The sequence below is a fragment of the Saccostrea cucullata genome, unplaced genomic scaffold (genome assembly GCF_032062105.1).
Source record: "Saccostrea cucullata isolate Sc308-1 unplaced genomic scaffold, CSIRO_AGI_Scuc_v1 ctg5035, whole genome shotgun sequence".
NCBI classification, from domain to species: Eukaryota; Metazoa; Mollusca; class Bivalvia; order Ostreida; family Ostreidae; genus Saccostrea; species Saccostrea cuccullata.
The window spans coordinates 1-24,658 of record NW_026936859.1 but is presented as its reverse complement, the minus strand read 5'-3'; the positions used below and the strand labels follow the sequence as shown (position 1 = coordinate 24,658).

Here is a 24,658-nt window from a genome sequence, read left to right as displayed (position 1 = left end):
TTGAGGGGGGTTTGGGGGGGTTTCCCAAAGGACCCCCCTGGAATTTACTAGGTTAAAAAATGTATATACTAAAACAAGAAAAAAGTTACCAGGCCCCCCTATGGAAAATTGGAAACGCAGCCCCCCCCCCCCCCTGGAAAACACAAATATGTGTGAAATGGGTATGAAAAGTTAAAGATTTAAAGCAATAAAAATAAACCCCCACCACCCCCCACCTACCCACCCACCCCCACCCCCCAAATAGGTTTTTGACTTTTGGGGCAGTTTTATTATCATTTTTTTTTTGCTTGTCAAGAAATTCTGGGATTGGTTTTTTTTTTCCCCCAAGGTGGCCCCCCCCCCCCGGGAAAAAAATTTTTTCTGGATCCGCGCCTGCTCCTATATATTTACTTGATCAAAATTTTTGTGGCCCCGCCCTACCCTTGGAGGTCATGATTTGAAAAATGAATTTTACACTACCTAGGAGTTTTCTAAAATTTTTCATCTTTCCTGGCACAGTGGTTCTTGAGAAGATGATTTTTAAAGATGCCACTAAATTTTCACTATTTCTAAATTTATCTTTTTTGAATGAGGATGTGGCCCTTCTTTTGAACAAACTAAAATACCCTTCACCAAAGGATGCTTTGTGGCAAGTTTGGTTGAAATTCGCCTGGTGGTTTTTTTGGGTAAAAAAATGTGAAAGGTTTTACAGGGGCAAAAAAGGGGTTCCCACAAAATGTGATCAAAAAGTCATTTGAGCTTTCAGCTCAGGGAGCTAAAAATAATATATTTTATAAAATTTTACGCCTTTAAATACAAAGATATACTTCAGCATGTTCAGTTACATATCTGGATCTAAAAAGGACATTTTTTGGTAACTGTGTTAGTATAAAAGAAATAAATACTAGTTTCAAAATGTCAATTCAGAAAAAAGAACAGGTTTGAAGGCTTTAATGGGAAAGTGACGAGATCAAATTTGGAGAAGAAAAAATGGTTAGGCTTCGAATTTATCGGAATATTTGGGTTTGAAAAGGGGAAAGTTTTTCAAAAGCAAGCTAGGTCTGTTTTGTTATCTCATTTATATCAAGCAGTCTTGGAATTCTTGTATTTGTGGAAATTAATTTGATGCTGCAGAGGTACATGTACAAAAACACGCCCGAAAGGATGTATTGGGTTTAACAAAAGAATTGACCTATAGGAGAGAACAATTTCCAGCAAAAAAAGACATTTAAAAATTAATCTTTATTTGTTGTTTTCTACCGTATATATGTCTAAATTTTTCAAATTTGTATTTGATTGAAATTTTTTTTTTTACAACTTTAAATAAACCTCCAAAGTTGACCCAAACACCAAATTTTTATAAAAATTGATTTTTGCATGAATTTTTGGCCCTTTTTGTCCCTTTAGGGGAGGCCTGCCTTTAAATAAAATTGTGATATTTTGATAGGTTAGGATGTAAGGAATAAATTAAGAAAAGATTTTTTTAGGGGCACCCCTGCCCTGGGGTCGAAATTCACAAAAAAAACCCATAAAAATAAGGAAACCTATTTTTTTCACCTGCTTGAAATTTATCCACTCCTTGTTATAGTCAGACTTTGCTCAAAAGATACTAGTGCTAATTGTAACGGGGACCGTTACAGATGTTCCCCAAAAGTCCCCAAATCCCTTTGGGTGCCATATTCCCTGGGGGCTTCATTAAATAAACAAACTCGATGCATTTGAAACTTTAACAACGTTTATTAAGAAGTGTACAAAGTTCATTCAAATTTTAGCATTGCACGCGTGCGCATGTGAATGAATGTGCGTAATTACCATAACATCTTGTCTACACAATCTATATATTTCAATATACTAAACATTAAAGTATTTAATCCAAAAGTTTTAAAAAGATGCGCTAATTCAAGTGTTTTTTTTTATTTTGCTCATTTCACGTGCACATACGTGCTTTGCAACCCCCGGGATGAGCATGGTGACCATACCTTTTTAACTCCGTTACATCTATCTTTGTTCTAAATCCCACCCCGTTTGGTTGAAAACCAAGGGAGTTATAACTGTTTAAAGTTTCAGCCAATCAGATTGCAGCGCAAGTACATGCACGTGTATGCATGTGCATGGTGATGATACCTCCTTGTAGAAGTCCATTATATCTATCTATGTTTCAAATCCCATCCTGTTTGGTTGAAAATCAAGGGAGTTATAGCTATTTAAAGTTTCAGCCAATCAGATTGCAGCGCACGTGCATGCACGTGTTTTCATGATAATTGCTATACATCATTTTGTAGGATATCCTAATGCATGGCTATTTTCAAAATTTCAAAGGATTTCGTCAAAAAACAAGAAAGATATTGAGACTTTAGTTTTAGCCAATCAGAGCAAAGTGCACGTGCATGCGCGTAAGATCTTGCTATTTTGACCATTTCATATTGTCTATGCTACTAATATATCCTTATATTATAAGTTTCAAAGCATTTCATCAAAAATTGAAAAAGTTACGCCTATATCAATTAAATCGGTCATTTCACATGTTGCACGTGCACGCTCTTGCAAGCACGTGCGCGCAAAATGACCTTCATTCCGCAAATCTACATAACATGTCTACTGACCCTAAAAACATTTCACCTTGGTCGGATGTATAGTTTGCGAGATATTCCCGGACAAAAAAGTACCCAGGAAGAAGAAGAAGAAGAAAAATAATAATAATAAGAAACAGAGTAAAACAAAAGTTCCCCAACTTGTTTGGGGAACATAATAAGCGCTGACTTTTGCACCTTGGAACTTTTTTTTAAAGTCGGGGGTTCGAATCCACCTGGTACAACACTTATAAAATTTTAAATTTCGCCTTTTCAAAGACTATTTAGTTTTTTTATATAGATATGAGTATTTTCCCTTCAATTACCTATCCTTTATGCATGCCCATTCTTAATATATAAGAAACATTAAAAGAGATCTCAAATCGTAACAATCCAATGCAAGTTCTCAGTAGGGGAACGAACCTAGTATAAGCACATTTTTTGAACAAGAATAACTCACTCCGTGTTCCTCAAAAAAGGTATTCTTGCAAGCATTGAGCTGCGATGAATTTCAATTGTATATTTCCTTATAATTAAATCACATGATTTTGGCTACATATTTCAGTAAATGCACCCCCTTTGGGATTTCATTTAGGCCTATATTTGCACACATTAATGGCATGTTTTATTATATCCACGGATAAATGGCCTAGACATGTAAACAGAATTTCAGAGACAGTAGACACTACCTTTATGAACCATGAGAAGTAAAGACAAATATCAGTTAGGACATATGGAGATTAAAAATCAGAAAATCAATGAAAGGGTTCCTCCTACCTCTACAATAAATAAAAATTAGGAAAAACAAATTATTATATGTATTTAGCCTAATGTCTTTAAATCGGGGAAATCACAAGCTTTTTGTAGAGAAAAAAACCAAGCCCGGTCCTATAGGTCAGATCCCTATTTATAATGAAGTGATCCTTTGATGATAAAATTCATAGGAATTTCGGTAGGAAATGATTGGATTAAAACACTTATGAGCCAGTCAATTTGAAATCAAATATTATACATTTAATGACTGAGTTCGAGAGCAACGTTAACATGCGTTTTGTGGACCAAGAACCAAACCGTCTGCCTGGGCCGTTGACATGTTTGTTTAGAGTTAACAAAACGCATTTTGCCCGAGAACGTAGTCAATAAATGTTTTGTTATACCTTTCCGTATGATTTTTTTGTACTGTCGTCAGTGATGTTACCTGGGTTTTGTATTTTAATAAACACCAGCGATTGAAAATGAGATTAAGCTCCGCCCATTCTATGACATCTCATCCAGCGTTTAAATATTTTTTTTTTTTTATGCTTGCTCAGCAAAATATTAAAAATTTTAGCCTTTTTCGTACGGTTTTTTTTGTAAAGGAACAATTTTTAAAGGTATAACAAAAAAATGGACGAAAACATTAAATCTACAATTCAATTTAGGTATATATGATTTTTGTAGACATAGAGACACTAGCGAAAAATTATACAATTAAAAAAAAGGAAAGATGCTTCCCCAAAATCCATAACTTATCTTTTTTTTGGCTTAAACCCACTTCCTTTTAAAAATTCCCCGGAAGGGTACAATCTGGATCAATTGAACATCCACGTATTGAAAAAGTGAAAAACTAAATTTTGCAAAAAAAAGCCCCCCCACTAATTTTCACAGCCTCCGTAGAAAAAAAATTTCCCTTCGATTGAATCAGTATTTAGCATAAAATTGTTTTATTAAACATGGCCATGTTTCTCCAAAAAAACCTTGTTATGTCGAATCTGGGAACTTTACTGGAAAAATTTCATGTAGTTAAAAATTTTTTCTTCATGAACAAAAAATCAACTTATAGATTTTTACCAAATAAGCTTCATCCCCAAACACCCCAATAAAAACGCGTCCCAACGCCCTGTAAAAATAATATTACATATTAATTCATTCCTATCTATTAAAAAAAGCTACAACTAGTGCAATTGTGGGGACCGTTACAGTTTTTCCCCAAAGCTCCCCAATTCCCTTTTTGGTCCCATATCCCCGTAGGTTCATTAAAAAAACAACTTGATTTGAATTTAAAACGTTTACACAGAAGTGTACCAAGTTCATTCAAATTTTAGCATTGCACATGTGCGCGTGTGAATGCATGTGCGTAATACCATATCACATTGTCTACAGAATGTATATATTTTAATATACTAAATATTAAAGTATTTAATCCAAAAGTTTTAAAAAAATACGCCCATTCAAGTCTATTTTTTATTTTACCCCTTTCACGGGCACGCACGTGCATACATGAGCATGGTGACTATACTTATTGTAGAAGTCCATTACATCTATCTATATTCAAATCCCACCCCGTTTGGATGAAAACCAAGGGAGTTATAGCTGTTTAAGCACGTGTATGCATGTGCATGGTGACCATACCTTCTTGTAGAGGTCCATTATATCTATCTATCTATGTTCCAAATCCCATCCTGTCTGGTTGAAAATCAAGGGAGTTATAGCTAATTAAAGTTTAAGCCAATCAGATTGCAGCACACATGCATGCACGTGTTTTCATGATAATTGCTATATATCATGTTGTAGGATATCCTAATGTATGGCTATGTTCAAAATTTCAAGGGTTTTTAAATAACAAGAAAGATATAGAGACTTCATTTTCACCCAAATAAGCAAAGTGCACGTGTATGCGCGTGAGATCTTGAATTTTGACCATGTCATTTGTCTATGCTACTAACATATCTTTATTTTATGAGTTTCAAAGCATTTCATCAAAAATGTAAAAAGTTACGCCAATTTAATTTTAAATTGTTATTTATCATATTGTAGGACATCCAAAAGTATGCCAGTGTTTTAAATTTCGTAGCTTTTCTTCAAAAACAGAAAAGATATTGCGATTTTTGTTTCAGTCAATCAGAGCGGAGCACACGTGCATGAATGTGCATGACGACCAAATCATCTTGTAGGATTTCATTATGTCTGTCTAGTTCAATTCCCATCCTGTTTGGTTGAAAAACAAGGAAGTTATAGCCATGTTAAGTTTAAGCCAATCAGATTGCAGCGTACGTGCATGCGCATGTAGGACATCCTAGTGCATGACTATGTTTAAAATTTCAAAGCATTTCGTCAAAAATCAAAAAAAAAATTTGCGATTTTTGTTTCAGCCAATCACAGCAAAGCACACGTGCACGCATTGCATGCATGTGCATGACGGCATACTTCCCGAAAGCCCGTTATGGTGTCTATGTTCTAAATCCCATACTGTTTGGTTAAAAACAAGGGAGTTATAGCCATTTAAAGTTTAAGCCAATCAGATTGCTTTTGATCAAAAATGTAAAAGTTTTAGCTATATTAAGTATATCAGTCAATTCACTCATTTCACGCGCACGCACGGCATGCGTATGCGCGCAAAATGACCTTCGTTCCGCACACCTACACAACACATCTCTTAACCCTAAAATGGTTTTAGCTAAGTTGGGTAAACAGTTTGAAACACTCGGGACAAAAAAGTCCAGAAGAAATAAGAAGAAAAAAGAATAATAGTAAGAAACTAATGAGATCTCGTTGCGAGCAACGAGTAGGCTTCCGTTCGATTTTTGATAAGGTTATAAAACAACTTCCGGTCTTTATAATTCACTTCCGGTGTGACCTGAAGTACTAAAAATGACCTATAACTCCTCTCTGAGTGTGAAAGAATCATTCCTGATAATTTTGATGAAAAATGCTCATTTTTTGGACTACTTCCGGTTTGGAAAAATAACTTCTGGTGGACATAATAATACTCGAGACACTCTATTTGCCTATATAAGAAACATTTAAAAAATAAAAAATAAAATTTTGCATATTTTTAAACTACTTCCGGTGGACAACGGACGAAACGGCAACAAAAACTTTATACAAAATTCAAGAGAGCCTGTCACAATCTATCATCCCTGAAAGTTTCAAGACTCAGTCTCAAACCGTTTTTGAGAACACTTCCGGACAAAATGACATTTTAAAAAAAGAAAATTGGCCGTATCTCGCGACCGGAAGTGACGACCGCAAAATAAAAAAAACACCCTAAGTTCATATGCTGAAAGTTTCATAAAGATCTGTCGAGGCGTTCTCGAGAAATCGCCTGCACAAAATCGGTAAGAAAAAAAAAATAATAATAATAGTGGAAAAGAAACAAACGAATCAGTAGAAGGTCTTCCGTTAGAAACGGAAGACCTTAATAATATTAATAATATTTTTAAAAAATTCAAGTCATTTATTTTTTTTCTTTTTCTTTCATTATTTTACACATCTAGATACTTGTGATTGGTAAGGACTTAAGTAGTAAAAAGTTTGATTCAAGAAAATATTTGTATGACTTTTTTGAGTTTGAATACCCCTAATATGCCACTTTTACAGTGCAAAAACGTTACACAATAATTTTCGCTCATTCATTTGCAAGATTGATCAATATTATTCAATTTATTTTATGTAAAATAAGAGCCGTTCGATTTTTCAAATCTCGATAGATTTCGAATAAACCGTAATATTTAAAAAAAAATAATTCAAGTCATTTGGATTTATTTTATAAATATTTGTTGCAAATCTGGATTAAAATGAAAATATTACAGATTTCACGAAGTTATCGAACAACCATCATATTTGAATGAATCCATTGGTGACGACGAAGTTCCTGAGTCCAGCAATATCTTCTACGATGTCTCTAAAAAGATTTTTAAATCTTACTGCTACTGAAACGATCGTTCTTATTGACGAAGCGGAAATAATAATAATAATAACTAGAGCAAAGCTCGTTGCAAAGCAACGAGTAGGTCTTCCGTCCATATCTGATGGAATAAGACCCGTGTTGGGATAATTCCACTCATAGGAGAAAAAATGTAAAAAAGGCACAAGAATTCTTCTAAATATGTTTAGAAATACAAAAAAATGTAGGAATCATCAATTCCAATCAATTTTCCGGTTCTACTTCTTCACTTCCGGTGCGACCGTATGTGCTCAAAACTACTTACAACTCTACATCAAGCATGCAGTAATCATCCCTAAAGTTTCGATGGAAAATACTATTTTTAGACAACTTCCGGTTTGAACGAACCGTACTTCCGTTGGAAATATTAAGATGCTACGCATTCTCTAAATCTCTATAATGATCAATTACATTCATTAGAAAATAAAAAAAAATCGCTATACATGTACATGTATTTAAATTACATGTCTTCCGGTTTACAACGGAAGTGTCGAGGGAAAAAATGAACAAATTAAAAGTAACAAAGGGGCTAACCCCATTTCCTTCATATCAAATGAAAGGTCTAACTATATTGCACATTTTTAGCCCTGGATCGATAGATCCGAGGCGTATATTGTTTTTGTCCTGTCTGTCTGTCTGTCTGTCTGTCTGTTTGTTTGTTTGTTTGTTTGTTTGTTTGTCCCCAAACTTTAACCTTTGCCATAGCTTTTGAACCATGAAAGGTAGAAACTTCATATTTGGTATGCATACTTCACTAATTGGGTGCTTTCAAATGACCCCAATATTAATGACCTTGTGACCTTGAATGTGACCTATATGCTAAAAATAGCTTTTCTGTCTGCAAACTTTAAACTTCGCCATAACTTTTGAACCATGAAAGATAGAGATTTCATAATTGGTATGCATTCTCCACTAATTAACTTCTTTCAAATGACACCAAGGTCAATGAACTGGTGACCTTGACTGTGACCTATATGCTAAAAATAGCTTTTTCGTACTTTTCACCATAACTTTTGAACCATAAAAGATAGAGACTTCATATTTGGTGTGCATACCCCACTAATCAAGGTCTTTCAAATGACACTAAGATCAATGACCTTGTGCCCTTGACTAACCAGCAGTAGTAGAAATAGCTTTTTCAATTTTTGTTGCCACCGAGCGCATGGTGTTTCACAAACACATCTTGTTTATTATATATGTCTTAACAAAATATTAACCAGTAAAAAGATAAAAAAGAAAACGTATCAATTTTTGCGAGATGCGTATAGCCTTTTTTTGAGCCCAAGCGAGCGTCGAGCCTTTTTACCTGGAAAGCTCTATATGCAAAATGTCACATCTACTATCCTTCCTTTTATCTTCACTGAAAATCTCAAGTCGATATCTTCAGTCGTTTAGGAGGAGATCTCTGGAAAGCCGACCCTCTAAATCATAAAATCGTCCATATCTCACGACCGGAAGTGACGTCATCAACGACGAAAATTTACGACAAGGTTCAGATAAATATCTATCAGACCTGAAATTTTGGGAAAAATGGGGAGAGCCGTTTCCGAGAAATCGCGTGCACAAAATCGGTAAGAAAAATAATAATAGGGAAAAAGAAACCGAACGAAAACAATAAGGTTTCCCGTTGGAGACGGAAGACCAATAAAAAAAGAAGAAACAGTAAATCACTATAAGGTCTTCCGTGAAGACGGAAGACCTTAATAACAGTGGTAAAGAAACAACAGAATCAGAGAATTTGTTGAAGACCTTAACAGAGTAAAAAAAATATTTTCCCCAAAACCCCGTTTGGGGAACATAATAATAATAAAAACAGAGTAAAAAATATGTTCCCCAACTTCTTTTGGGGGAACATAATTAACATTATCACTTTCTATTCTTTATGTAGTATTAAAAATGTTTAGTAAAATGTAAACTTTATTATCAAACAATGCATATAGCTAAAAAAAAAATGTCCCTACCTTGACAACAGAACAAAAGAAAATGATCAATATCAAAATAACCATTGTGCAAAACAGGAAGACTGAAGGCCCAGCTTGAAAGAGGAAGAAATGTTTTTGTGATATTTACATAAGCTTTCGTTTATCTTCTTTTTTCATGATAACAAAATTGTTTATCAGTACTTTAAGGCCGGTAAAGAAACTACCTGTATGTACAAATCTTTTGCCCTCTTTATGCCCTTATCAGAAAAATTTACCTCCACGTATTGTTCCAGGTGAATACAAGGATTTATTTAATCTACATTGATCAAAAAAAGATGGGAAAATTTCCAAAAATTTGATACAGTTAACTCTTTTCATGTGAACAAAACATAAGCGAATATATATTTTCGGGTGGGGGTGGTTAGAGGGGATGCAGGGCCCCCCTCCAACGCTTTTACCGAATAATTTTTTTAAAAAATTTTTTTCAGCGTCAGTTTTCCCTAAATTTAATCCTTCCTTTCCAAATCTTTCCTATAAAAAAGACTGACGTTATATCTTTTTCATGGCAACTAAAATAGATCAAAACATTCCAAATTGATACGACTGGAAAATTTATTTACATTTAAATTCTGCTACTGTCTTGTATTTAGCTAGGACTTAATTAAATACAAACAAGTAATGAGCTGTATCATTTTATCAGTGAATGATATAATAAAACATTTATTGCTTTTTTTTGGTCAATACAATGATTTAGCAACCTAATTTTCGAAGTACAATATTCAAGGAGTCCGAAGGGAAAGGTGAATATTGTACTCCCAGATTGGCTTAACCATTGTATTGACCAAAAAAAAACAACCCAGCAATAATTGTATATTGTCTACTTTAAAATTAGTTTTCTTGTTCACATTCACAAAATTCAAATAATAAAGTATAATTAATGTTTTAATTATGAAATTATACCCACAGAATATAAAATAGAGAAGGTACTATTTACACTGGACCCCTTTAATATAGGCCTTTAATATCATATACCTACGTACTTTTGTCCCAAGATATGTCATGATATCTTGTTTTGAGATATATTTAATTGCCTTAGCATCCCATTTTAGTAGTAGTTTTCTACTAAACTAAATCATAACAAATAGTGAGAATTAATGTAGGTTTATTATTTATATTCACATTGTAGAAAAAAAATTACAATGTTGCCATCACTAAACTTTTGTCCACTTTGGTTTAAAACTCCGTCCAGGCAGAGCTAAATCTCTATTCCTTCAAATTGTTAACAAAAATATTTAAATATAGTATTTTTTCACTGTTCATTACATATTGGCAAGTCGATAACTTTTGTATTAATGTTTCCCCAGATTAAGTTGGGGCACACTACATTTTTTGGTTTGTTCTAGGCTAAAAAAGTTAGGGTTTGGTTTTGGTTTCTTACATTATCATACCCCTGTATAGTTTGTTTGTTTGTTTACATTTCCCCAGATTTGATTATCTTATCACTATATCATTAGGTTTATAATATAATGTTATTACACCCTAAATAGTTGGGGATTTTTTAGATTTTTAGATCTTTGTATATGTTTTGATGACTATACTACCCTTTATAGTAGGGTGTTGCATGGGCAGGGGAAAAAGGAAAAAAAAAAAAGACGTTTATTAACATTTTGTGTCCCAATGTGACTAAGAATGATTTTTTTGTGGTTGCCGTGGGCATGTCTTTTAGCTTTGAATAAAACTTAAATATATCTATTATTTTGTCCTGTATAACATAAATATAAATATAAGTATCTTTAAACTTTACTTATGTCTGTCGTGGTTTTGTTTAAACCATGTTGATTAATATGAACTATATAATTTAAATACTGTTTACAGGGTTATTTTCGCCCTTTTACACTTGCTTAAATTTGCCCCGTTTTTAATTTGCCCATTCTAGTCCTGTTTAATAAGAATTTATGATGTGGTCTTTAATTCGCCCGTTTTTAAAATTTGCCCCCTTGTGACAAGGGGGAAAGGGGCGAAAATTAAACGGGACGAAAATATCCCTATATACAATTATGAATGTATAATTAAATCCACCATCGTGTGGAGGTTACTCTTAATACATTTTTTTATAATCTGCTCGATGTTATTAATAATCAAATAAGTATGATCATGCTTGTACATAGATACTGTTTTGAACAACCTGTGTTTGATCTGAAGAATTGGGCGTTAATGAAAACCTAACAACAAAACTATCGTGATGAACGTGATAATTTCATCTTTTCAAGCGTCAACTTTTTTTGCTTGTATAAGTAAGCAATATACCCTTATCATCAGTGGATGAAGTTTGTCTCTCGTTTAACACGATATGCAAAAAAATACTCTATGCCCAAACAATTGCTAAAATGGGGCAAGGTAATGACAAATAAATTGATTAAATAAGGATATCAAGTTTGTCTCAGTCATGATTTTGCAACAGCAATTTACGCATCGCACTGGTTACCGCGATTTTTCTGATTGTTCATCATGACAAGGAGCAGATGGCGAGTGTGACAATCAATGGAAGCAACTTCCCCCGGCACCTAACCCTACCTTTGATGTTTTTAATTGTGCTTATTTATCTGCTCCATATTCGTATTGTTGCAATTGAATTTTGAACTTAATTACGGGATTTTTTTTTTTTTTTTTATCTCTATATTCATTGAATTTGTTTCAAGGGTTTAGAGGAGCTGCGTTAACAAAATGGGTATTACAATTCCTTATCAGTAAAATGGTAAAGACCATATTTTGCTATGTTTTTGTTATGGGAAACCTCAAGCATTTGTCCTCTGAAAACGAAAACAGAGTACTAGTATAACAATGACACTGTATGACAAAGATCCTTTTAATTATATTTTAATCAGTATTATCGGTTTATAGAGATTGTATCCGAAATTATAAAAGAATGGAGTTTCCTCTTTTACTTTCGGGAAAAAACTTTGAAAATACATTGTGTGACTGATCGAATAGTAAAAGGAAATGCACAAAATCACTATACGCATAGAAATTGCAATTTGTATTGCATGAAAAATTACGGTTATTGGAAGGCTACCTCAAGTTTGACGTAAAGACGTACGTTCTATACATTCTCATCAATGTTATCCCCAGAGTTCAAGAGAATGTATAATAACAAAAATTCAGAGTTTGCAAATTAGATTACGGTAAAGTTTACGATTGCAAAATGGTGCATATCTTTAAAGGGCCATCCATGTCGTCATCATATCAATGTCTGCAAAAATTGAAGATTTTTTTTATGGTCAAAGATTGTGATGTCAAAAAATGTAAGGTTTAATTTAGCATTTCTGTTTTAAGTAAAAGACATAATAAGTAATTCAAACATCTTTTTTTGTTGTACTATTCTTGTATCTACAAAATGAAAATGACAAGGTTTTTTTTTCTAAAATTTTACAAACATTGTTTGATCGAATTTTATTTTATTTCTTCTATTATTCCTCCACCATGAGTCCCAAAAAAAAAAAAGCAAAAAATTGTGATACAAAAGATAAATTTTCAAAAATCAAATTTTTAATTGAAAGATAAGCAGACCAGACTAATAATAAACCATATAAATGTTATGTAACCATGATTTTTTAAGAAATAACAATGACACAAAGTTAATAAACTTTAGACAAATAATAAAGTTCATATTACTGCAAAACGTGATTATATGGAAAATTCTTTTGTATCATAAGTCAAGTATAAGATTATCAGTTTTACACTACTCACATTTACTGGGGGCATAGTTTATTAGTACAGGTGTACCCTGAGGGACATTCGCTACAAGTAGAACCCGCAACATAAGGCCGATCTCCATTATGTTTCCCCCTGTTGATAAAAAAGGCATAGCAATTACAAATATTGTTTTTTACCTCAAAAACAACACCAAAACTCACATACAAAACAAGAGGCTAATGGGCCACATCGCTCACCTGAGAAGCTTTGACCATCTGTTCTTTACCAGATTTCCCCCTTGTAATACATTATGTATCCCCAGCCTACCCCACTGATCATAATTAAGACATTTTGAAATCAACTACCCCAGGATCCTTCCATGTGCAAATAAGTTTCAGCTTTTCTGGCCCAGTGGTTCTTGAGAAGAAGGTTTTCAAAGATTTTTCCTATATATTTTTATGTAAAACTTTGATCCCCCCATTGTGGCTCCACCCTTCCCCTGGGGGTCATGATTTGAACAATTTAAAATCTACATTACCCAAGAATGCTTCCACATAAGTTTCAACTTTTCTGGCCCGGTGGTTTTTGAAAAAAGTTTTTCAAAAATTTTTCCAATATATTTCTATGTAAAACTTTGATTACCAATTGTGGCCCCACCCTTCCCCCGGGGGTCATGATTTAATTTAGAATCTACACTATACCAGGATGCTTCCACATAAGTTTCAGCTTTTCTGGCCCAGTGGTTCTTGAGAAGAAGATTTTTCTTATATATTTCTATGTAAAACTTTGATTCCCCATTGTGGCCTCGCTCTTTCCCCGGGGTCATGATTTGAACAATTTAAAATCTACACTACCCAAGAATGCTTCACATAAGTTTCAACTTTTCTGGCCCAGTGGTTCTTGAGAAGAAGATTTTCCAAGATTTTTCCTATATATTTCTATGTAAAACTTTGATTCCCCATTGTGGCCCCACCCTTCCCCCGGGGGTCATGATTTTTACAATTTAGAATCTACACTATCCCAGCATGCTCCACAAAAGTTTCAGCTTTCCTGGCCCAGTAGTTCTTGAGAAGAAGATTTTTAAAGATTTGTTCTATATATTTCTATGTAAAATTTGCATTCCCTATTGCAGCCATGCCCTACCCCCGGGGGTCATGATATTAACAATTTAATATCTACACTACCCAAGGATGCTTCCACATAAGTTTCAGTTTTCCTGCCCACTGGTTCTTGAAAGAGATTTTCTAGATTTTTCCTAAATTTCTATGTAAAATTTATTCCCCATTGTGGCCCCGCCCTTCCCCCGGGGTCATGATTTGAACAATTTAATATCTACACTACCCTAGGATGCTTTCACATAAGTTTCAGCTTTCCAGTAGTTCTTGAGAAGAAGATTTTCCAAGATTTTTCCTATATATTTCATTAAAACTTTGATTCCCCATTGTGGCCCCGCCCTTCCCCTGGGGGGTCATGATTTGAACAATTTAATATCTACACTACCCCAGGTTGCTTCCATATAAGTTTCAGCTTTTCTGGCCCAGTGGTTCTTGAGAAGAAGATTTTTTAATAAACCCACCCTATTTTTGTCTTTTCTTAATTATCTCCCCTTGTGAGAGGACCTGGCCTTTCATTTTAACAATTTAAATTCCTCTTCACCCAAGGATGCTTTGTACCAAGTTTGGGTAAAATTGGCCCAGTGGTTCTTAAGAAGAAGTCAAAAATGTGAAAAGTTTACAGAAAAACAGACAGACAGACAGACGGACGGACGGACGGACGGACGACGGACACCGGGTGATCAGAAAAGCTCACTTGAGCTTTCAGCTCAGGTGAGCTAAAAAACTAAAAATTAAGCAAAGAAATGCAAAAATAACAATTTAAGGAAGGAAAACAATACCCAGAGAAAAACAAAAAAACAATCGAGAAAAATAAATAAACCAAAACATTACACAAACGGTTGAATGATATATTTAAATAAAAAATGCTTTCTTTATGTTAGTACAAAAATTAAGTGCAACTATTGCAGAGAAAATATGTATTTTTTTCTGCCATTGCTGCGACGTTAAATTCCCCTACTAACAATAAAAAAAGCATGTTATTCTTTATATTTACATCTTTATTAAAAATCATTCAAAGTCAAATTAAATTTGTTAACTTTTGTTTTTAAAATGAATATGTCTTTGATGAGAACTGATCGAACAGCCAATATTGAAAAAACTACACACATGCCTTGCTCAGTGTTGTTCATGCACTGATTAATGGCAATGGTCTTCGTAAGAAATAAAGAGGGAGGGGGGATATTCAGTGGTTCCGTTCGCCGTAATTGCATACGTAGAAGTAGGCAGAGTCCGATTTATCCACCAGAGGTGTACACAAGGTTACAGCACATCCCACGTATTCTGTCTCCGCCCACGCTACCTTCAAAGGACAAAAAAAATTCTCTAACTCCATTAAAACTAAAAAAAAAAAACAACAAACAAACCACACAACTTCTTTCTCTGTTTTCTTCTCAGAACTATTTAATCTTACCTGAGTGTAATGCCCGCATTTCTTATTAGGTGCACACGTATTGGCATAGAAGTCGTAATCATGTTTTTCGTCATCCCAGCTAGTAACAACTTCAAAAGGAGTGTTTTCGTCTGCATAATAAATATTCAACATTTATTTAAATGTTTGTTAAAATTAATGTGCATATTCATTTAATGGATGTTATTGTATAAGACTTATTTGATTCAGTTTCGAATGTGAAATTAATGAATTTAGATGTAAGCATTTTTTTAATGCCTTCTTGTTTAGTTTAAAATTTAAAACAAAATAAAAGATTAAGTAAAAGTCTTAAAGATTCCATACTAGTATCATAACGTAAATTTTCTCCCACTCTTCTAAAACTTGGAGCCTCCTCATATTTATTTGGATTATGTTTATACACGCACTTCCTGGAATAGTTCAGAGCCACCGATGCCAACTCTGCACTCCATTTCTATTCAAAGTACATGTACACTGAATAGTTTGAAATGAAGTGTGACAGAGACAAAATCTGTACCGGTACCTTGAAATTGGTCTTTGGCTTATCAAATTTATAATTTTTTAAAGGTTGAATTTTAAATTTACTTTTTCTTTTTGAACACACATCGTCTCAATTTGAAATGAATTTGAATGAAAAATTTGTTTTACTAGTGAATAAGAAATATGGATATGAAAAAATGTGCATGATATTAAAAAAAAGTGAAAAATGTTTTTATAAATGTTGCTTACCAGTTCTCTCATGTTAGACGCCGTTGGCACCACAATCCGTCGCTTAGCGTTATGGGCCTTTTTATACAGGAAAAAGACAGAACGAAACAGGACGAAAGTTAACATATTTGAACGTAAGTAGATATTCAATATGTCTCTCAAATTGAATAAAAATCTCTCTAAATCAACGAAAAAATTCCTTCGAGTGAAAGAGCTAACTCTATCCGTAAAAGATATCGCTCTTTTAATAAATGAAAGAAATACATATACTACCGTGGAATCATTTTAATTCGTGGGGGTCAATGTTCGTGGAAAGCAAAATTTTGTTGGTTCGTGGGGACATAGCTTCGTGGGTAACTCATATAGATATATAAACAGAAGATTCAATATAAAACATGACAAAATGAATGTTCGTGGGGATGTAAATTCGTGGATAAGGGTGACCCACGAAATCCACGAACATCGGTCCCCAACGAACAGATTCCACAGATGTACATGTACACGTATCTCCATGTGTTGAAAGATATTTTCGTTCTTACATGTATGAAAGGTCTCTTAAAATAAGAGGTTTTTCTCTGATATTTAATGAGAAATCTTTTTTTCTGAATAAATAGCATTGGGGCATTGCATATTTTATATTTTATTAAAAAGAAACAAGTGTTATGCCCTGTATGATAACATGGATAATATTACAAAAGAATAAATTTTGCTATTTAATTTTCAATTTTTTAGTTTTTAAAACCAAAGCATGATGTTAACGATTTGAGATTAAACTTCATCTATTTTGGGTTTTCCATACTGTGTAAGGATGTAAGGAAGGTTTTTTTTATAAATAAAAGAGTTGTTAAAGGTTAGAAGTTACATGTATACATATCTACTATATCGATACTTACATCTAGGAAATCTTGTTCAAACTGCGTCAGGGCGGCTACCAGAACCCCACAGGACACTGCAAACAGAACAATAGAACAACAAACTTGTGTCATTTTGCTTCTCAACCGTATTACGTTTGGTGTAAAATGTCTCAAGATCATTTGCTACGCATTATATATAAATCAACTTAATTGATTTTTGATTGATAAAATAATTTGCATTGATATTTTTTTCATATTATATATGACTCTTTAAGAGAGACAGATTGATAATAATAATCAATTTGCGATATAAAAATTGATTACATTTCGCTGAAACAGGATATTTTTGCAGAACGAACAATCCCTTCCAATATCATTACTTCTTTTTATCAGATTGAAAAGTGCATTTTATTAATATACAAAGTATACTTGTGCATCCTTTTCTTAATTTTTCCTGCCGTGATGAAGTTGTGTGATAAAATCTTTTATACAAAGAAGCAAATCAATTTTATACTTTTTAAAAAAAAATTATGTTTTCTCTATTTTGAACAAAAGTGCATTTTTATATAATAATATTTGAAGGCAGATATAAAATATCGATGCTATTCATTCTATTTCATAAAGTACATTGTAGTACTGTACTCAACTGAATTTCAAGATTAAAATATTCATTTTAGTGCATACTGAATAAGAAAGAGAAATCAATATTTTTTTTGTAAGATCTCTCATGACGTGATACTTACATGTATTTGAAGTAGACAATTAGTTTATCCGTCTGTGAAAGCTGCAAAGGGCTGTGCAATGCTCCTAGTGTGTTGATTTAAGCTAAAGCTTGTCACCTCTTGCTTTTAGCTCCAACTGCTGGCTAGCAGAAATGCAAAAAGAGATACCATATATGATTTCTTTCTGCAAAAATAGCCTCTCCACAAGTCATTTGCCATACCTTATCGTTGAAGCAGTGCAGACGAAAACTGGCCACATTTCGACCCCAGAATTAAATTTCCTCTCAGGGGCGCATGGAGAGATGAGACTCTAGAGTCTTGGCCAGTAGCTAAGAGAAAAACTCTGATCACAAACGTGGTTAGTAAGGACTGCTACATTGGTCCTCCAGACATAAACCTGGAGATTGACCATGAGGCCAATCACCTTATTAAAAAAAGAAAGCTGATTTACGGAAACTGTTTCAACAATCAACTCTACTTTAGGAAAGATATTAAGACAAGCGAGATTCCTTAGAAGATTCTTTGGGAAACAGACGTTATGGTGGTAATTAGTTAAAAGGACCTAAATAGACTGAAAGGAACGCAGATGCCATCCATAACAACACCAAAAACATTAACAAGAAAGGATGATGAAATGTAAGAATATTGTTTCAAGTTGGAAAAGAGGTAAAAATATAAGATATGGTTCAATCTAGATTAACCTTTGTCAGAATGAGTGAAATGCTTTGCCAAACTAAAGATATCCTCATGGAAAACTACCCAGCACTCTGGAGCTTAATAAACAGCAAAGAGGAGTAGCGTTTAGCGTTTATACTCAATAGGACATGTCGTCTAAGACAGACTGAGTGAAATCATGGTAAATGTTTTCTCTCTCGTTCTGCTAGAATGAATATATTAATAGAAATGACGTAGATCAAGGCGATGAGGACACCTTCTTAGAACATAGAGAGTTATTTATAACCTACAGAGAAAGATTTGTGAAATACCAAAACATAACATGTTGGTAAGTTATATGCGATGTAAATGCAAAAGTTTGGGAAAACCAAATGAAGGCTTTGCAAGAGTCAATGGAGGAAAGGGAGAAAGCACCATGAATGAGAAAAGATGAGATAAGCAGAAATGTGTCCTAAACAAGTTGGTGAATGCATGATAGATATGCTGTATGTGATGTCAGCAAATGCTGTTCAGATCAACATTTTATGATAACGAAAATAAGGCTGAAACTCTGAAAAAATGAAAAACCATGAGCAAATAACAAGAAGAATGATGATGTCATAAGACTGAAGATCCTACAGTATGCAGAGGGTTCTAATCTAAAGTAAGAAACAGGTTTAAGCGACCGTCAGTTGAGGGAACACATTTAATGAAAATTTTTAAGTTGACCCTTGTAAAAGAAGATCAGAAAAAAACTTGAGATATTGGGAGTTATGGAGAAAAAGGATAAAGAAAGAGAAAAGAGGATGGAGTGAAGCAGGGATGTGTTATGTCCGGATTTCTATTCATTATTGAAGTAGACTGGATAATGAGATGCGCTAAACACTGAAAAAAGAGAAATACGCTGGAAATAAATATCCTTCTTAGAAGATCTGTACTATGTCAACAACCTTGATGTTCATCCGGAACACATCGGTCCTTTCACAGAAAAAAAAAGTGTTTCTGTGAAAGGCCCGAGGTGTTCCGGATACCTTGATATCCTGCAGACTGAGCGTTATATGTCGTAAATGATCATCTATCTTCATTTTAATCTTGGATGGAAGACGAAAAAAGTTTTATAGTGTATCAAAAATAATTAGATTTTTTAGAAGGTCTTCTTTTATAGGCAACATATGATATTTATTAGAATGAGAAAACCATTACAAAGCATGTGATCCTCATCATTCAAAAGAAGATACTAATTGACATTTAAAGGCAAGGAATGATCCTAATTCATAAAAGACAATTATTCTCATTTTTATGATTGTAAATTGCTATTTCTTTTGTAATATAAGGAATATTAGCAACATAGTTGATTCGAATTGTACTGCTGAAATATTGTCGACTCGGCTTCAGTAAAATATATCAATCATGCATCGGTATTCTGGTTTCTAAGCTTTATTTCTCTGAATGCGTGTTACATGTAAGGGAAGTGAGAGAACTCCAGGGTTTATCAAAAACCGAGGCACAAAATCTGCATTTGCAATACACGAATGCATGCTTCGTGGATTTATGAAATTTTCTTTTGTAATCCCCTGCATAGGTGCTTGCAAAAAATAACTTGGAATTAATCCACGTAGAGAATTAAAACTGATAAATCATAACAATTAAGGTAAGCTTTTATCAACATTCTACAAACCATATGCGATATTTTTGTTCTCGAAAAGAATTTATTTTGTATATTTTGAAGAAATGACAGCTTGTTTTCACGACAGAGCAATTTTACCAAAAAAGGGATTCTGTCTTTTTAGCCATAACATGTGCTTCACAATTATGACAATTTATATGACGTTAAATCTTTCGATGTTGGAATACAATATCAACTCCTTCTCTGGTGTTAAACGTGTTTTGAGCATTAATCTGGATGCTGATCTGATAACTAAATACTAAGTTTAATATTTCAACATATGTTTCTCCTCAATAGTTAATGAAAACATTTATAGGCAGAGAGAGAGAGAGAGAGAGAAAGAGAAAGAGGTGGAAGCGATTATTTTTAATAGTAATGAGTTACACATAGCAAATTCAGTTTGACCACAATGATTAATTAAAACTCGTTGAGTGGTATGGGTATTTATAAATTGTGAGAAACATGCTGTAAAACATAGGATGATTAATAAAATTTTATGAGAATTTACCTCTTCTAAATAACATTTTTAAATCAAGGATAAAAAAAATAAATTGATAATTACCTACATATACGAGGGTTGTTCGAAAATGTCGTGGACTTTTGTCATTTCTTTTTTATTTAACGTTATATACTATCCACATTTGGTAGAAATATTTTAACAATAAATCCAAATGATTTTCTAAATTTTAAATAAATTGAATTATCATTATTTAGTTCAAACCTATCCAGATTTAAAAACAGCAAAAATCGGATCGCGGAGCAGGTCAAAATTTAGTAGTTCACAAACAACTCATCACAAAGGCATGATGATGTCTGTAGTCATATTCTTTGTAAAATGGAGCAAACAAAAAAAAAAAAAAAAAAAAAAAACGAAAAAAATCCCAACTTTTAAATTAAAAACTCTTACATTGAGTTGTATTCCAAATAATGACTTAATATTTTGCTTCGTTGAAGAGAAATCGATTCGAGATAATAAGTAGTCCTCATTGGAAGAGACAAAAATGATGAAGTTGTTGAACGTCAGAGAGCAGCAGATAACGATGCAATTTTGTGTTATACTCGGGAAAAATCATTAAAAAACTTTAAAAATGTTAAAAGAACCAAACATTATATGACATTTTGTGACAAGTAGGTTGTCCATGTGTTTTCAAATGGTGCAGTCGGTATTTGCTTGACAGATAATCTGTATCAGACGAAGAAGGGGTTTATATGGTAAAATATGACCAAAAACTTTAAAAATTTGGAAAAACATAGGTGCTTCAGAGTTGCAGCTCTTGTAAAAGCAGAGTTGAATGGTAATTGAAATTAAACATTAACAAAGGAAATTATACAACGAGAACAATTGTTCGAAAAATAAATAAAAATTATTGTTAAACTTTACTATGTGAAATGTATAGGGATAGTATTTGAAAGAAATTCTCGACGCTATGTTTTTGACGTTACATAGCCGTTAAACAAAACAAATATTTTTACACATGAAATAGTGCTTATTTTAAATTTCATGAAAGTACATGTAGTATAACGAAGATATCGCCCGCGAACTTTTCGAACAACCCTCGTATTGGTAAATAAATTAATAAATTTTATTCTACTTGCTTCCTTGCTCATCCACCAGAACAGAGGCCTCAACAAAGATGTCGGGTGAGTATATTTTATTAAGTAGATAATGCTTTCAATATCAGTGAAAGCATTGATAGAAACATTGTTTCCAAAATAACACTATAGAATTATGTATCAGTCAATTATCCGTCGATCATTAGCAGCGTTTAAATTCAATATTTAAATTGCCACAAAGTCTTACATATTTTTTTTTCCACTTTTGGGTCTCACAAAAGACATTACAACCAACGGCAACCTTACAAGAAAACTTTATGATTAACGTGGTGATTTCAACTTATCTATTGTCAACTTTTTTTTCATTATCATCTGCGTTTTGAATTTTTCTCCCTTTTATGCATAATCTAGCACTGCTTTCGAGCTATTTCTAAAACAAGGCAAGCTTTTACCATTATGTTGATTATGCAAGGATATCGACAATCCACTTAAAAAGTCTGTCAAGAATTAATTCTATGTTTCTCCAATGACCGTATATTAAGCAAATACAATTTGTTGTTAAGTCAAATGTTGAATGATGTTTTCATACAAATTGTTTCGAACTGAATTGTGTACGGAATTTTCCGTTTTCCCAAGCATGACACATAGTATATACGGCGGATGAAACCGATCGTCAGGGGATGATGGCTCCTTTTTTGGCAACTGATCCCAATTCTGTTGTTGTATAAGAGGTTCATGTTGGTTTCAATTGACCTTTTACTTGATTACTGTTCATATTCCTCTTCCTTTATTTACAATTTAAGATGTTTTGTAATGACAGTCAAGAGAACTACATACCAGTTATTCAGTGTCTCTTAACGTCTCATTGTAGGAGTGAAGTTCAAATTTTTGAATACTTTCTAAGTAGACAAACTCCATATTATTTATCGCATCGCGACACAGGTCAAATTAGTAATTTATAAATTTCATAATACACTAAAAAAAATCAAAATTATGTTTGTATTCACATTCACTGTACAATGGAGCAAAAATGAAAAAAAATTTTTAGACTTTTAAATTGAAATCTCTAACATTGGTTAATATTCCAAGTTATGGTTTAATATTTTGCTTCGTTGAAAAGAAAACAATTTGAGAAGAGAGGTAGTTCTCATTGAAAACGACAAGAACGATGACGTAGAAGAACGTCACAGAGCAGCAGATAACGAAGCAATTTTGTTTTATACTCGGGAAAAATCTTGAATAAACTCTTAAAATGTTAAAGGAATCAAAAAATGTCACAAGTAGGTCGTGGATGTATGTGTAAATGGTACTTGAGTGACAGCGGTGTTTGAGTGACAGAGACTCTATATCGGACGAGGAAAATCTGTGAAGAAACGGTTTATCTGGTAAAATCTGAACCAAAACTTTAAAAAGTTGGAATGTCATGGAAAGACCTAGGCGCTTCAGAATTGCTGATCCTGTGAAAGCACAGCTGAGTGGTAAAAGAAATTAAAACGTTGACAAACGAGAGTATACACCGGGAACAACAGTACTATTAGAAAAATAAATGTTAAATGATAGAAAAGGGGTTTTAATGAGTGATTATAGGATTATACTTTGTTAAATGAGTAGGGGTAGTATTTTTGAGAAATTCTTAACGCTATGTTTTTGACGTTAAATTGACGTTAAGTGTGCATGATCCGTGGTTACAAAACATGTTGATGTTAAAATGAAGTAAATTGATTTCAATTAAATCGAATGAAACAAAATTCACAAATTATCAACAAAACAAATATTTGTACACATGATATTAAACTTGTTTTAAATTTCTTGAAAGTAGTATAACAAAGGTTGACATCGTTCATGAAATTTTCGAATAACCCTCGTCATAACTGGCATAGTTTGTTTACCTGTTCATCACTAATAGTCATACAAGATTTTTAAAAAAGAATCCATTGCAATGTACTAGTATTTTCACTAAATTATGAATAGAGTTCCACCAACAGCACATCTAACCCATGTAGGGGCACTGAAACTCAAAATTCTGGAAGAAACACTGTTGCTCATCATATCTACATTTAGTTTCTTTGTTTTTAACCAGCGTAGAAAAGAATACTTTCAAAGAAATTATGCTTTTTACTCCGGCATATAATCAAAAGTGCCTCTTCTGTTTTTCATCAGAGCCTCGGGCCATGCATTTCCCAATTTTGGAAAAGGTATATTCTTGTTTATGATAATCATGCACTTAGTTTATTAACATTATACCCAGGTAGAGAAAAGAATAATTTAAGGTAGTTCGATCCTCAGGTCTATAAAATTAGCAGTCAAGTTATCAAAAATACTCATAAAAGTATCTCTGAATCCACAAAGTTATATAAATTTATCCACAGTATTTCTTTAAAGTTAATCATATTATATAGGAAAAAATTGTCAAATCTCCGATGTTTTTGCAGAAAAAGCGAATTGGAATATCAATGCATTTTCTAATTGCAAATTGATCAAAAAATATATTTTAGGTTAAAAAACGATACACAGGTATCCAGGCATTCAGAGAAATTGACATGATTTTTATACTTATTTGGAATTTTTGTCTTCTATTTCCTCATGTATTCTTTAATGCTTTTGCTATCTTTGCAAGACACCACAAATCACTCCTTATTTTATATCATGCTAATAAGCATTGGTATTTAAGGCTGGATTCAAGAAAATCTTATTTCTCTAAATCTGTATTAATTTTCTTTTTATAGGGTACAAATGTCAACTTTTGTAAGACCTTTTCTAAGATTTCCAAAAACCTTGAATCTTATAAAGATGAGTAAAATGAAAATTGTTGCATGAAAAAAAAAAATCATTTTCAAGCTTCATTTTGAATCATTTCAAATTAGATATAAATTTTTGGAGTTATCCTTCCTGGCTGAGGATCGGATATCCTTAAAAAAAATTAATTGACTTTTACCTTTTCAATAGAGCCCCATCCTAACACCAGAAACCCTGCCCTTAGGGCCATGGAATGCACAATCTTGGAAGAACAGCCTTGTTCACAATAACTACTATAGTACCTACCGACAGTTTGACTGCTTGATGTTCAAGAGTGAGGAAGATGTTTAAAAATAATACTGATTTTGATGG

General features: G+C 33.1%; 1 protein-coding gene across 1 annotated transcript; it reads right to left on the bottom strand.

Moving 5' to 3' along the window:
• Nucleotides 1-15,167: 15,167 nt before the first annotated feature.
• On the bottom strand, nucleotides 15,168-17,211 carry LOC134246769 (GLIPR1-like protein 1). Its single transcript, XM_062729129.1, has 5 exons — nucleotides 16,994-17,211; nucleotides 16,122-16,178; nucleotides 15,717-15,846; nucleotides 15,396-15,505; nucleotides 15,168-15,284 (listed from the first exon to the last, which is right to left on the bottom strand). The coding sequence occupies exons 1-5, from the start codon at nucleotides 17,132-17,134 to the stop codon at nucleotides 15,168-15,170; spliced, it is 555 nt and encodes a 184-aa protein (XP_062585113.1). The 5' UTR covers nucleotides 17,135-17,211.
• Nucleotides 17,212-24,658: the final 7,447 nt, after the last annotated feature.

Excerpts from the sequence above, each read along its gene's own strand:
- LOC134246769 (XM_062729129.1), bottom strand. The coding sequence starts at position 17,134 with ATGATCTTGAGACATTTTACACCAAACGTAATACGGTTGAGAAGCAAA. Across the intron at positions 16,179-16,993 it reads TTGAACAAGATTTCCTAGAT|GCCCATAACGCTAAGCGACG; the intron begins GTAAGTATCGAT and ends CTGTATAAAAAG. Across the intron at positions 15,847-16,121 it reads CGTCTAACATGAGAGAACTG|AAATGGAGTGCAGAGTTGGC; the intron begins GTAAGCAACATT and ends TACTTTGAATAG.